At 34.1% G+C, this 14,730-nt stretch overlaps 2 protein-coding genes across 2 annotated transcripts; both read right to left on the bottom strand.

Annotated features, from left to right (window-relative positions):
* Positions 1 to 5,208: 5,208 nt before the first annotated feature.
* Positions 5,209 to 8,280, bottom strand: LOC112511245 (mitogen-activated protein kinase homolog NTF3-like). Its single transcript, XM_025116784.1, has 3 exons — positions 7,844 to 8,280; positions 6,766 to 7,192; positions 5,209 to 6,101 (listed from the first exon to the last, which is right to left on the bottom strand). Exons 2-3 carry the CDS (start codon positions 7,186 to 7,188, stop codon positions 5,400 to 5,402), a joined length of 1,125 nt encoding a protein of 374 aa, XP_024972552.1. The 5' UTR covers positions 7,189 to 7,192; positions 7,844 to 8,280; the 3' UTR covers positions 5,209 to 5,399.
* Positions 8,281 to 12,903: 4,623 nt separating this feature from the next.
* On the bottom strand, positions 12,904 to 14,730 carry LOC112510891 (proteoglycan 4-like). The gene has a single exon (XM_025116243.1). It carries the CDS (start codon positions 14,728 to 14,730, stop codon positions 12,904 to 12,906), a length of 1,827 nt encoding a protein of 608 aa, XP_024972011.1.

The raw sequence follows: 14,730 nt of genomic DNA, 5'->3' as shown, positions 1-14,730 counted from the left end.
AACAGATACTAAAACTATGCCATATTTATAACTCGGTTGGTAAAGGGTAAAATGATTTTTTACCCGAATACAACACGAGTCTCGGAGTTGATCATATCTCGTTAGGTGCTTTTGGAAGCAGGTTCTACATAAAACTTGTTGGAGTTGACAGTAATCAAGTTTTTTTCCAAATAAAACACATTTGTTCGGAAGTTGATTCATACAAATAATTGCATCATTGCTTTAATAAATCAGCCTGTGTTTTTTGTTTGGATTAAATGCATAAAATAACAACTTATTTTTATAGATTTTCTTATTATAGTATTGTATGTTTATTTTTCCTTATTATAGTAATGTACTTTCATATTATTGTTTATAACAATGAGTAACCTTTTATCTTTTAAATTAGTTAATCCTTTATTTTTTTTTTGCTTCTTTGACTTAAATGAGGTGATTTGAATGATACATCATTTTGATGACATGACTAAAATAAAAAATAAAAATAATTTTTTTTTTTCAAGTTATTTTTAATGATTTTCACTTTTTATTGCTACGATTTGAAAAATATTTTATTTTTTTAAACTTTTTCTTATTAAATTACATTCAAATTAAATATTCTAGATTAAATATTTTTAAATAAATATAATATATTATTTTCGAGTCACTATTTTTTGTTTGTAAAAAAGGGTAACAGTTCTTATTTTATTTTGTTATATATATATATAATATATATATATATATATATATATATTAGAAGGGTACTCGCATAATGTAGTGATATACATTTCAGTTTTAATGTTTTTTTTCTTTGTCTCAGTCGATGTTATAATGCGGTTTGATGTGGTTTTGAGAAAATGATAATGTTTTTATTTTTGAATAAAATATAAATATGAAGATATATCATAAAAAATTGAAAAAAAATAATAATATTGGTATTAATATCAAACTAACGATTAAAAATTTATCTTTTTTGTGTATTTCTTTAATTCAATTTTTTATTTTTGGTTTAATAATAGAATTTTTATAAAGATAATTATTAAGTATTTTGTTAGAACTCAATGATTATCTTACTTATATTTTAGATTTTTTATATTTAAAATGAGATGTTTATCCTCTATTTGATTATGTTTATCTGCAGTTAGTTATACAAATTCAAACATGAAGCTTTAATAAGTTGTACTTATGCACAACTTACTTGTAATCTTGAAAATTAAGTAAATTAGCATTATATAGTAGTACATAATGCTTAAAAAGTTGTTTTTAAGAGATATGTCAAGTTATTTTTTTAAACAAGTATGATATATTCTTTAAAAGATAAATATTTTTTGGTAAGAAAAATTGTAACAATTCTTATTTTGTTTTTTCAAAAATACATATTTTTTAAAAATGTTAGCGAGATAAATTGTGTTTTGCTAGTTTTCTTAATATTGGTATATTAATGAATAATTTAAATTTTTTCTAATTCATTTAATACATTTATTACGTAATATGCAAAATCAAATTTTTTACAAAGTATAATTTTATAATAAGAAATGTCAGTCAACAAAATTTTACATGTGGACATCTCATGTGAATAATGACATGACATGAAAATCTGGTAACTTGTGTTAAATAATAAAATATTAAAAATATTAGGAACATATACTAAATTTAGGTAAACATGTTTGATTAAATGTACAATGTCTAAACAATAAAATATATATGGACAACCTACATGGACATTGAGGTGACATGAAAATATAGTGTAATGGATAAATTTAAATTAAAAGGTTACCCAATACTATAATAGATAAAATTTTCATTCTACATTTCCCTAATAACAAATAAATTTTCAAAGTACATTTTGTAATAAGAAAAACTAAAAATACAATACTATAATAAGAAAATTTATGAAAGTAGGTTGTTATTTTGTACATTTTGTCCTTTCAATTTTATATGTAATTTCATAAAATTGTTTAATTATTTTTTTGAACATTAATTAAACTACATTTCAGCATTACACATTTAAGTTGCTATTACAAGTGAATTTAGAGCATAAAAGAATCCCAAGTAATCTCACATGAACTATTTAATAGTGGATTAATGATATAAAAAGTGACTTACTCAGTAAGCTTTTAAGAGAATATTTATGTCAAAAGCTAAGTTTTTCCAAATTTGTATTCACAATTAAAAAAAGACGCTTCTATCTATGAAAAACTTTCCTAAAAACCTTTTTCGATCTAAACAGAAAGATTAATACATACAGACAATTTTATTTATATAGGAAACAATCACTATATTGATATTTACTATAAAAACTAAATCGCTTAGAACGTAAATCAAAGGGTTTAATACGTAAATTATATACATTTTAAAGGGTAAATTATATAAAAAAAATGCAAGGTAACAAAATTATAATCTGTTTTCTTTTTTGTTTATAAGTTTTTTTTTAATTTACATAAAACGTTTTATTAATTGCAATAGAACAGAAAATGTTCCTTTAAATATTAGTTTTGAAAATTAAATTAAATAAAAAATAATAATAAATATAAAATTAGTTAGTAATGGTACACAACCTAATTAAGTCGTTGTTTCTAGAAATCGTCATTGCATACGCACACACAAAAGCGCCTGCTTTAAACCGCCTTTAATCTTAATACGCCAAAATTAGTGACAACTTGTAATTAATTTAATTAGAACGTCATCTAAGATTATTAAAAGGTGTTGCCATTATTTTAATCATTATTTTAATTAGAACTAATCTGGAAATACTTCTGCAGTAACATGAGTATTTTGGTTAATGATCCAAAGATTGTCTATATAAATATATATTAGCTGTTAATGGGATCATAAATAAATAGTATTCAAATAATTCGAAAAAGTTAATAAAATCTAATTTGTGAAATTTTAATATATATATATATATATAGAGAGAGAGAGAGAGAGAGAGATATATATATATATATATATATATATATATGAATTATTATACAACCTTTTATATTTGTATAACCAATACAACTTAATCTCAACCGTCCATTTAATTTGATGAATATGTGATTTCATAAAAGTTTATATTGTTTCTTAATATAAAGTATTGATCATAATTAATGAACCCTAGTCATTTTTCATAAATATTCAAATCATAATAAATGAACTCTCATAATTTCCATAAATATCTCAATTGATTGGTTGTACAAACGTAATGTGTTGCATTTGAAACGTCCTCACTTTCTTTAGGAATAAAGTTTTAAAATTAAATAAATTGAGTAATAATAACGACGGGGGTGTCGATAATTTATGCATTGTTTGTCTGATTGATGATGAATATGTTTATCAGCATTAAGTATGGTTAATTGTTCAAGCAAGCGTGACCCAAAAGTCAATAATATACGACTATTTTGTGTGAAAAGATACGTGTAATATGTATTCATAATTAGTTATAGGATTATGTGAGATGTTAATAAATGTAAATACATGTTTTAGGAGGTGTAAGCCATCAAAAGTCTTGACTTTTGTTGGTTGTTAGTGGAAACATGGTTCCATTAGTAGTTGGTGATAATTGAGTGTAAGTTACAACCGATATATACCCGTTCTCTACCTTAATGCCCGTTGTAGACATAATTGATAAAAAGATAAAAAAATTTATACACGTTTAGACTAAAAGATTTTAAGGTGTTATTGTTGTATGAGCCCAAAGTGAACTTCGAAACTACTTACCGGCTGTTGTCCGACATTATTTCACTACTTCTTTCGTTGTAACTTTTTGCTAGGTAAAAAACTCGAGCAGACATTGATGAAAAAACATTTTATATGCTATGATAAAATGAGCTCAAACAATAAGTATTAATGAGACACATATTTTTCGGCGAACCAAGTTAAATTGATATCATTTAGATAATCTACCGATATGTACAACGTTGTTCATCTACTTTTTATATGACATTTTTTTTGGTAACCATGGGTTTTCGAGACAGATTACATGCACCGACTAATCCTTAGGCGTCCACGAATAAAACGAAAATAGTGCAAATGAACTTCCATGGCCATAAGGGATTTGGCAGCCCCTGTAATTGAACCCGTGTAGATGATATTTTCCACTACATATTTTCTAATTTTAACCGGGTATTAGATAAAATTACTGAGACTGATAGTAACTAATTGAATCGGTCTCATAACCGATCTTTCATACGTGGTCAAGTGGTCAACCTAAACGCTTCCTATATACAAATAAAATATACTTTGTATCAACATTTTTTTAACTGAATCACTTGACTTCGTTTGCATCGTTCTAATTCCTAACCCAACTTTGATGATTAGTGATGGCCAAACCGGCCCGGCCCGAGACTGCCGGAGGATCGGAACAGGGACCGGCATGGGAACGGGACCGGTAAGGACTAGTTATAGGCCCGACGGTTACGAACCGGTTATTGTTTTCGTCGTTTTTTGGGATCGAGACCGACCGGGACCAGTTATGGGACCGGCCCGGCCCGGCTCGGGACCTTGACCGGTTATGGGAACGGCCCGGCCCGGGACCTTGACCGGTTATGGGAACGGCCTGGCCCGGGACCTTTTTGGCCATCACTATTGATGATGAACAAAAAACTTGGATCGGGCTTTGAGTCTGAAATGGTGTGCCCATCTGGGTCTGGAGCAAGGCCTACACATATTTACTACTTTGAATTATAAAAACAAAAAAATAATTGTATGAAACTCTTAACTTTAGAAATGAATTTCCAAAAACACCCTTCCAACCACTTGTTTTCAAGTGTTGAGTAAATAATTTTAAAAAACAAAAATGTTAGAAAAAGACATGGCCCAGGCTTGGGACCAAAAATCGGGCATTTTCCGGGTTTGGCTTAGCCAGGGCCTAAGACCAAAAACTAGGCATTTCTCGGGCCTAGGACTAAAAATTCGGCCTGATCAGGTTTTAAGGTGTGGCCTGGACCGAGCTTATTAGGCTCAGTCTTTTCCAGGCCGGTCTCGGGTTAGGCTTCAACGACCGGTCTTTTTTATGCATCTCTAGCTCCAACATGCCAATTTAAGAAAAAAGTTTTTGGTTTCTATAACCGGTCTTCTTAACCCGGTCCCAAACATTTCATCAAAAATTGCTTAACTGACGGGCATGACCAGTGCTAGTCAGTTATTACCGAACCGAACCGGTCCGTGGACCCGGCTAATGATGCCCACATCTAATTTCAAACTTAGGCATCACATTCAAGCATGAAAAAGAGACCAAAAATCCATATAATTATTGTGGATATCATATCCCCACAATTACTGTACAACTCTAGCTCATAACAACCTCCTGGAAGTAAAAGTTGTTTTCTAGTATCATAACCTACCAATGCATTAAATTCCATGCTTATTAGGCTGCAAAATGCAAATTAAAGACCAAAAAAAAAAAATTGCTAAATTATGCTTCCACAACAAACCTTTCATCAGTTTGGTTGTGGATTGGCAACAGCAACAGCAACAACTTCAGGATGATAATGAAGCATCTCCTTCCATATCATCTCCCTTATCACCTCTTCCCCCAAATCTTCATCTATATCCATACTCACCGGAACTTCGACCGGAGGATCCATGCTCGGACTATAGAGCGACGCCATAAAAGGATGATGAAGTGCTTCAGTGACGCTAATTCTCTTCGAAGGGTCGAAAACTAGCATCTTTTGCAATAGATCAATTGCTGACGGTTGAGCATGAGGATAAAGCTGCGAAAATGAAGTCCCAGGTGAAAAAGGGAGCGATTTGATGAATTTTCTTGCTTTTTGGTTGTCAATAAACTTGATATCGTTTTCCGTTTGGCTGCCAAGAATGTTGATGATTAGTTTCAGTTGGTTGAGACATTCTGTTCCTGGAAAGAGCGGTTTTCTTCCCAAAAGTTCAGCGAAGATGCACCCGACTGACCAAACGTCAATCGAGGTGCCATAGTTTTCGCAGCAGAGGAGGAGCTCAGGCGCCCTGTACCACCGAGTGACAACATATTCTGTCATGAACTGGTCTTTACCACTGTTGGTACGCGCCAGCCCGAAATCACATATTTTTAGGTCACAATTCGCGTTGATGAGTAGGTTCCCGGGCTTTAGGTCACGGTGAAGAATGTTTGCGGAATGGAGATACTTCAGGCCTCGCAACAACTATGAAAGAAATGCAGAGTATTTACAAGGGTTATCTTTGGGAAACTACTTGTTGACTTATACGATAGATATTAGTTGAAAAAACTAGTTGTCAGCTAGCAAGCTTACTGTTAGCGGATAAGCTAGTTATATTTGGTAAAAACTAGCTAATAAGCCAGATGACAATGTAAAATAAGCTAAAAAACTCCCGGAGCTTATTAAAATGACATGTTGAAACATTAGATGAAAAAATATAAGGAGTATAATTGGAAAAAAGTTCCTAAAGCTTATTAAAACACCACTTGAAGCAGCTTTTAAAAAAGCTATCTTATAGCAAAACCAAATGGAGTTTTGCCAATAAGTTTTAAGAAAAACTAGTTTATGCTGGCCAAACATGGCCAAAGGCCACTCATATTTGCAGGGTCCTTTGGGTAAATGGCCTTAAATGAGTTTTTTTAGCTCAATAGCTTAATTCTTTTAGCTGAATGACCTTCATCTGACCTATCCATAGTTCTAAAGAATATGCCCTTAAAATTAGCATGCTCCCATAAAAACTTAGAAATACGCTTAGAGAAGCATTTTGCAAAACCAGCATCGAGAGAAGGTCATGAGCTAAATAGCCCCATATTTGCGTACCTAAGATTCAAATTTGGTCAGGAATCGATCAGTCGGTGCAACTGTGTACCTGGAAGAGGAAATATTGGCAATGATCGTTTGAAAGCGACTGAGATGACTTAATAATCTGATGCAAATCGGTATCCATAAGCTCATAGACCAGATATACATCCTTAAAACTTGTTCTGTGCATCGGTACCATTACATCTTTCAGAGCAATAACATTTTCATGGCGAAGATGGCGAAGAAGTTTGAGTTCACGTAAAGTTCGCACAGCATCAGTATGGTTGTCGAAGGTATTATGAATCTTTTTTATTGCAACTTTCTCATTGGTTTGCCGGTTAATTGAAGAGCAAACGATACCATATGCACCACGACCAATCGGCTTTATGGGAACATATTTTATATCGATTTCGAACAATGCCTGCCAAATAGAAAAGTAATGCTTCCCTTCGGATCTAACCCCATTTGGTGGTTGAACTGGAGTTGCCATTGTTCTACACAAAAATGATAATTACAGCAAGATTATGAACACCAAAATAAGAAAGTGGTGGAAGAAGGGATTAAGGGCCTCTTTGTTAACAACCTAAGGGGACTCGGAGCTTATTTGGTCAGTTATACATTGACTGTTCGGTAATACTTAATGATATAAAAAGTGTGTTAGATGCTTTATGCAAAATACCAATTTTTTTTTCCAAGTCCGACAAACTCTTTCCATTTATGAAAAAACCATCCCAAAAAATCCCCACTCTATGCAGACGAGATTAATCCATACAGTAAACTTTATCCATACAAGACTTAATCGAAAACAAACCAAGCAGCCTTTTGATGAAAATAGCAAATTGCAGGTCTATGGATTTTGATCTATTGCATTTCATTCTTGTAATGTGTTCATCAAAATCATGGGAAACCTTAGGAAGACAGAAAATTATATAAACATCGATACAAGCTCATGAATCCTCATATGCTTAGAATCAAGAACAACCACGAATTCATATGAATCGAAACAAGAAAAAGAGAACAAATTCTTCAAAGAAGGATGGAAATTGCTGATTCAGGTGAAACAAAATCAACCCAAAACGCAAAATTAATTTCAAAGAAACAATTCAATTCAAGAAAAGAGAATTCAAAAGCCAAGAACAACATACTTTCTTTAGCACACCGTCTTCAATTCGATTCTTTTGAGCCTCTGAAATTTCGTCGAACACTTGCAAAGCATTAACATGGGAAGGCTTCAATTTCAGCAATTCGTTTGGAATCAACTTTAAAACGAAATCACAAAATCGCAAACCCAATTCAATTTGATCATTCTGGGACCTTAATATCACGTCAATTCATTCATCGAATCCAATAGGTAAGATGCCATCTTGAATTATAGACAAAGAACTTGTTATAAGAGGACAGAAATGATATTTGGATCTTCCGAAAAACAAGCCCACAATAAATATGATTCGTTATCTGGTCTCGATCAGAAATCCGCCATTTTGGTCTCATTCAAAGAATCAAGACTTCAACAAATAGCTCATTGCCATTAAATTCCTATAACCATAACTGAGTCACTCATTTCAACCTTTTTCTAGTAATTTGGTCATTATTGCAACCAATTTTAGGGGTGGTCATAGAATGCCTTTTGTGCGGCTCCAATTATTTGATATAATAAGTATCTCTCCAATTTTTTTTTTTAGTTTTAAACATAAAAAAATATTGTCAAATACAAGATAAACATTTATTTTAAATATAAAAAATCTAAAATTTAATTAAAATAATTATTAAGTTCTAATAAAATACTAAATTATTATTTTTATGAAAAAGTTATATTATTAGACCTACAATAAATTACTTTGTTATTAAACATAAATTAAATTATACTAAAAATTGAACTAAAAAAATATACAAAAAAACGAAAACCTTAAAATTGTTAATTTGATACTGATGTCGTTTATATATGGGTCTTCAAATTTTTATTTTATTTAAATATAAAAATATAATTGTTTTCTCAAAACCATACAAAATCGTATTACAAAATGAAACATTAAAAATGAAATGTATCTCGTTGGATTACGTGAGTAAATTTCTAGTTTATGCAAAAGGGTTTGTACTAATATCGCTAAGTACTAAGAGTGTCACTATATACTAAGAGACAAACCTAGTATAAGAGGGTGTTTGGGATTGTTTATTTGAAACAACTTATGCTTTTCTACAAAAATACTTATCAACATATTATAAGTTAGAAGGGTTTAACTTATTCAAAAACTTCTTATTATTGGTTTGACACCAACACAAGTTGTTTATCCAAACACTCAAAAATGCTTATTACCGGTGTCACACCGGAATAAATCAATAAGTTATTTTTATAAACAATCCCAAACACCTCCTAAGTGATCACATTATGAGTGCCAAACTCGAGTTGTTTATCATCTAGAAACCAATTATGCTATTTCCTTAAAACAAAAATGTATATATAAGTACATTTCTATACAAAAATTGGTTTTTTTTTTAATTATGACGTATTTGAATTTGTTTTCTAGTATCAGTTATCATGGTATTTATGGAACACGTCTTATTCCATAAAAATTAAAACAGAGTAAACATCTCAAATCCGAACAAAATTTATGTGTTGTTCTCTTGTCACATGAGCAAATACTATTAGATTGAAAAATCTAATAAATTACTTTTTTTTTCTAGTTGTATTTTTGATAAATTTTAAATGATTACCCTCCCTTTTTTTAATTTATAGTAGAGCTTTCAATTAAATTATTCATCATTTTAATAATTACAGGTTTTTCTAAAAAACAGTCTTTCTATCTTTTGATACAGACGTATTTTGCTATCAAACCATACCTTTAACTCTTCAAATGAGATATGCTGGATTTGCAAAGATCCAATTATTATACTAGTACGATATGATATGTCTGTTCATGTTATATATAGATTATAAGATAATAAAAAAAACTGAAAACTGAAAAATATATAAATTTAAGGAATCTAAATCATAATGCTCAATTTTTTTTTTGTTGATGATGGTAAATATTTGTGGAGTATTGCTTTTTTAATGGAAAATTGCATCAAAAAGAGGATAAACCAATTATTGAAGAAGATGTAAAAAAACCAAGTTAAAAAAAAAATTAAATCTAAACACCATATCCATGATAGATCGATCTACTAGTGAAACAAAGGTTGTTGCGTGGAAAATGAATGTCCATGAATATTTCATGGAAATTCATTTTAAAATTAGGGGAGGTGATAAAAAAATTATAGATGATGGTTTCTTTTAGGTTTTTATTAGGTAATGTTTGGTATGCATACATGATTGAACAAGACTGAACAGTACATGAGGGTAGGACTGAAAAGAACAAATGTATGTCTAGTGTTTGATACAATTAGGATTGAACATGACAGAACTAGACAAGTTACCTCCAAAAGTTATTTGATGATTTTAAATATTATATAATGGTTATTATTAACACAAATAAAGTAAATAATTTAATAATTTAATTTATAATATTTTTACACAATTTTCATATAAATGAATACATACATATATAATGGTACCAAATTTGAATGAATTATAATTGATGGTAGTAGTAGTGGTGGTGGAGGTTGTTTTGGTTATGGTGGAGGTGGTGGCTGACGATAGTAGTGGCGGTGGGCAGTGATGATTGGTGGCCAATGGTGGTTATGGAGGAAGAGGTAGTGGTGGTTGGTGGACGACGGTGGTTATGAGAACGTAAAGATGGTGTATTGTGGTGGTGGTGGAGATTCACAACGGTGGATGAGGTATTTGTGGCTGATCTAGTGAAGATAATGGTGGTGGTTGTTATGGTGGAGGTGATGTGGCAATGGATTGTCATGGTCAATGGTCGACGGTGGAGGAGGTTGTTGTAGTAGAGGAGGAGTTAGAGGTGGCCAGTGGTGGTAGTGAGTGGTGGCAATGGATAGTAGTGGTCGGTGGTCGACGGTGATTGTGGAGGTCATGAAAGAGGTTGTTACAGTATAGGAGGAGTTGGAGGTGGCCAACGGTGGTAGTGTTGGTGGTAAAGGTGGCAATGAACAGTGGTAATCGATGGTTGACGGTAGTTGTGGAGGTGATGTAGGAGGTTGTTGTAGTAGAGGAAGAGTTAGAGGTGGCGAACGACAGCAGTGGTGGTGGCAATAGACAGTGATGGTTGATGGTCAACTATGATAAAGATGGCGATGGACGATGGTTGTGGAGGCGATGGAAGATGTTGTTGTAGTGGAAGACGAGGTGGAGGTGGCCGCCGGTGGCTGAAACTAGCGGTGATGACCATTAAAACAAATATCATRTTAAGGTTATATATCAAACTAGGGTAGATTAATAATATTTTAGTTTTTGTCTCATTCTTGTTCCACCTATTTCGGTGGAACAAGAAAAAGCCCTTTTTGTCCCATGTTGCCCCACCATGTTTCAGTTCTTGTCCATGTCCTATGTCACGCCAAACGTGGGACAGTGAGTTCTTGTTCTGTTCCATGTTGAGCCAAACATAGGACAGTGAGTTTTGTCTCATCCTGTCATGTTCCATCACATGTACCAAACACAACCTTAAGGATCCATTGGAGTCTTCATAGATGAGCTATTTGATAAATCAAACTTCTTCAGCATGTCGCAGACATACTTACTTTGACTGATAAAGATACATTTATCTGATTGCTTGATCTGGAGACCTAAAAAGAAGGTTAGTTCTCCTATCATACTCATCTGGTATTCTTTCTTCATATGATCAGCGAATCGAAAACACAAAAAGGAATTAGTGGATCCAAAAATAATATCATTAACATAAATTTGGACTAGAATGATATGACCATTAACTTTTCTAAGAAATAAGGTATGGTCAATCTTTCCACGGAAAAATTTCTCAGAGATGAGAAATGAGGAGATGGTATCATATCAGGCACGGGGAGCTTGTTTCAACCCATAAAGAGCTTTATCCAAACGATAGACATGGTTTGGATACTTAGGGTCAAGAAACCCTGGAGGTGGTTCAACATAAACTTCCTTTTGAATTTTTCCATTAAGAAAAGCGCTCTTTACATCTATTTGGTAGACTTTGAAGTCTCTATGGGCAGCAAAGGCTAGAAAGAGTCGAATTGCTTCGAGTCTAGTCACAGGTGCGAAGGTTTCATCATAGTCGATCCCTTCTTCTTATCTATAACCCTGAGCAACAAGTCAAGCCTTGTTACGGGTTACCACGCCTTCTTCATCTAACTTATTGCGACAGACCCATTTGGTGCCTATCACAATCTTATTAGATGGATGTGGGACAACGTACCAGACTTTGTTCCTATCAAACTCAAATAGCTTTTCTTGCATGACAATGACCCAACTAGGGTCTGAGATAGCATCACTGATCTTCTTGGGTTCAACTAAAGAGAAAAAGTTGACAAAGAGACAGATATAACCTAGACCACGAAGATATAACCTAGACCACGACGAGTCTGAATACCTGCATCTGGATCACCAAGAATTTGATGAATTGGATGGTCTTTAGTCCATCGCTGAGCCGGTAGAGGATTATCATCTGAGTAGAGAAGTTCAAGAATAGTGGATGAGGCTTCAACTGCAATATTTTCAACAATTGGAACAATTGCAAAAGAAGCCTCAGATTCAGCAAACTGAAATAGGTTCAGATGCTAAAGGCATTTCATTCACTGATTGATCAGCGTTTGAAGTAGATGGAGGAACACAACTAATGGGCACAACAACGATCTCTGAAGAAGACACGTTGGTGTGAGTAGCTGCAACTGGAATGATTAACGATTCATCTTCAACTTCTGGGGCTTCAGTGTTGAGAAGAATGCTGAAGGAAGCTTCAGGTTGTCCATAATGAGAAAACATCTAGTTTTCTAATTCATCTTCATCATTTAAGATGGGTTTTGAATTAGCTGAATGAGATTCATCAAAAGTGACATGAATAGTTTCTTCTATTATTTGTCGTTGTTTGTTGAATACTCTGAAGGCTTTGGACACTAAAGAATATTCAAGAAAGATTCCTTCATCAGCTTTGGGATCGAACTTTAACGATACTATCTCGAGTGACCCTGAATCTTATATATCATTGAAAAGTTAGAAACGATATAAAAATTTTGTTATTTAACTTGTGTTCGTTCATTAAGTCAACCTAAAATACATGACCAAACGTAATAGACATGATGGATATCATCCTTATTTTCTAGGTATTTCTTGTTTAAATCAAGCAACCTCTATCTCATAACCTTTGCCTGATTTCTTGTCATCATCTGCTTCAAGGTCGCAAGCCTCCATGGAAACCCCTTCAAGGCATCTTTCGATTGTGGGATCATAAACGAGTGTCTGTTGTGGGGTAATGTTGGCTTCAGCCTTGTGCGTCTCCATTGACCCCCTATTCTCCATCTTTGATTCGTTGTTGCTCACTATATTACGAGAAAAATCTAAATGAACACCTGGGTTCCTTTCAGTAACAGAGCTGTTGAACATCATTGAGTTATTGATTCCTTGAATATTGCTATTAACGATTGTTTTTGTTTCCTCATTTTCACTGGATTTTGAATCTCTACCATTTGAGCTTCCCTCTTCATTAATGGCGGGATTAACCTTATATCCTCTTTGGATATCTCTTTTGGTTGCATCTGAACCTAAATGCATAGATGCCCCTGTGTTGTCACCAGCAACTGTAACAACACTTGCAGGTTTTTTATCCATATATCTCTTTGGAGGACTTGTTGCCATCTTATGAATGAACTTGAAAATGTCGTCTTTGATCTCTCTGTGTAGGGAAAGTCGAGCTGATGCTATTGCTTTTGGTTTTTGAGATTTCCTTTCCGTGATTTTGTCCATTGAATGTGGATTCAAGGATTTGGTTTGTTTTCCTTTCGCTTTTTCTATCTCCTTTGATTTTGCATCTAGGGCAAGATCACTACCCTGTGAAAAATCATTTGAATCTATTGCCATTTTTTCTTGTGTATTATGGGAAACTGCACTTGTGGTTATGGGGGAAGATGATGATGGTTTTTCTGTAGGCTGAGAGGCTAATCGAGATGGAGATCTGGGTAAGGTGTTTGTCTGAAGTGGCTGTATGTTAACAGGAGACGGTGGCCTGAGTGGCAGGCGTTGAGGTGGGGTTGCCGAAGCTGGTGTTTCAATGGTTGGTTTAGTTTCGGTGGTTGTAAGAGTTTCCTTTGTAGGTTGAGTTTCAATGGTATTAGCAATTTTAGCAATTGCAGGTAGAGTTGTTGGACTTGCCATATCAGTGGCAACCTGAGTTTCTTTAGTGGGCTGAAATTCATCAGCCTCCGTGGTTTTAGCGGCCGCAAGTGGAACAGTCGGACCTGGGGTTTCACTGGTGGTTTGAGTTTTAATGGTATCAGCAACTTTATCAATTGCAAGTGGAGTTACCGGACTTTCCAATTTTTTGGTGGTCTGAGTTTCTTTCATGGGCTGAGTTTCACCGGCATCAGCGGTTCTAGCAGCCGCAATTGGAACCGTCGGACCTGGGGTTTCACCGGTGGTTTGAGTTTTAATGGTAGCAGCAACTTTATCAATTGCAGGTGGAGTTGTTGGACTTACCACTTTTGTGGAGTCCTGAGTTCCTTTCATGGGCTGAGTTTCACCATCACCGGCAGTTCTAGCAGCACCAAGTGGAATAGCTCCGACAATTTCACTGGTGGTTTGAGTTTCTTTCCTAGGTTGATTTGTAACGGGATCAAGATTTTTTGCTAATGCGGATTTAGGTGCCGATGACTTAGCCGGAACAGGAGGTGGAGATGATACCACCGACACTTGCGATGATGTTGAACGTGGTGGAGCTTGTGTTGGCGAAACTGGTGGTGGTGTTGGTATAGCTAGGGTCGGTGGTGGTGCTACTGGTGCCGGGGCTATCCCTGCCGGCCGAAATGGTGGCCTTTGAGCAGGAGTTGATACGACAGAGGTTTGTGTGGTGGTGCGTGGCGGCTCGGGGGCAATRGCAGAACGGGAAGTTAATGCAGGTTGTAGCAACCACGGTAGACGAAAACGGAAGCCTGAAGGCTTTCTTTCAGCCAT

This window comes from Cynara cardunculus (assembly GCF_001531365.2).
Source record: "Cynara cardunculus var. scolymus isolate 2C chromosome LG 4, CcrdV1, whole genome shotgun sequence".
NCBI classification, from domain to species: domain Eukaryota; kingdom Viridiplantae; phylum Streptophyta; class Magnoliopsida; order Asterales; family Asteraceae; genus Cynara; species Cynara cardunculus.
Note: the sequence above shows the minus strand (reverse complement) of the source record. Positions and strands in the feature narration are given on the sequence as shown.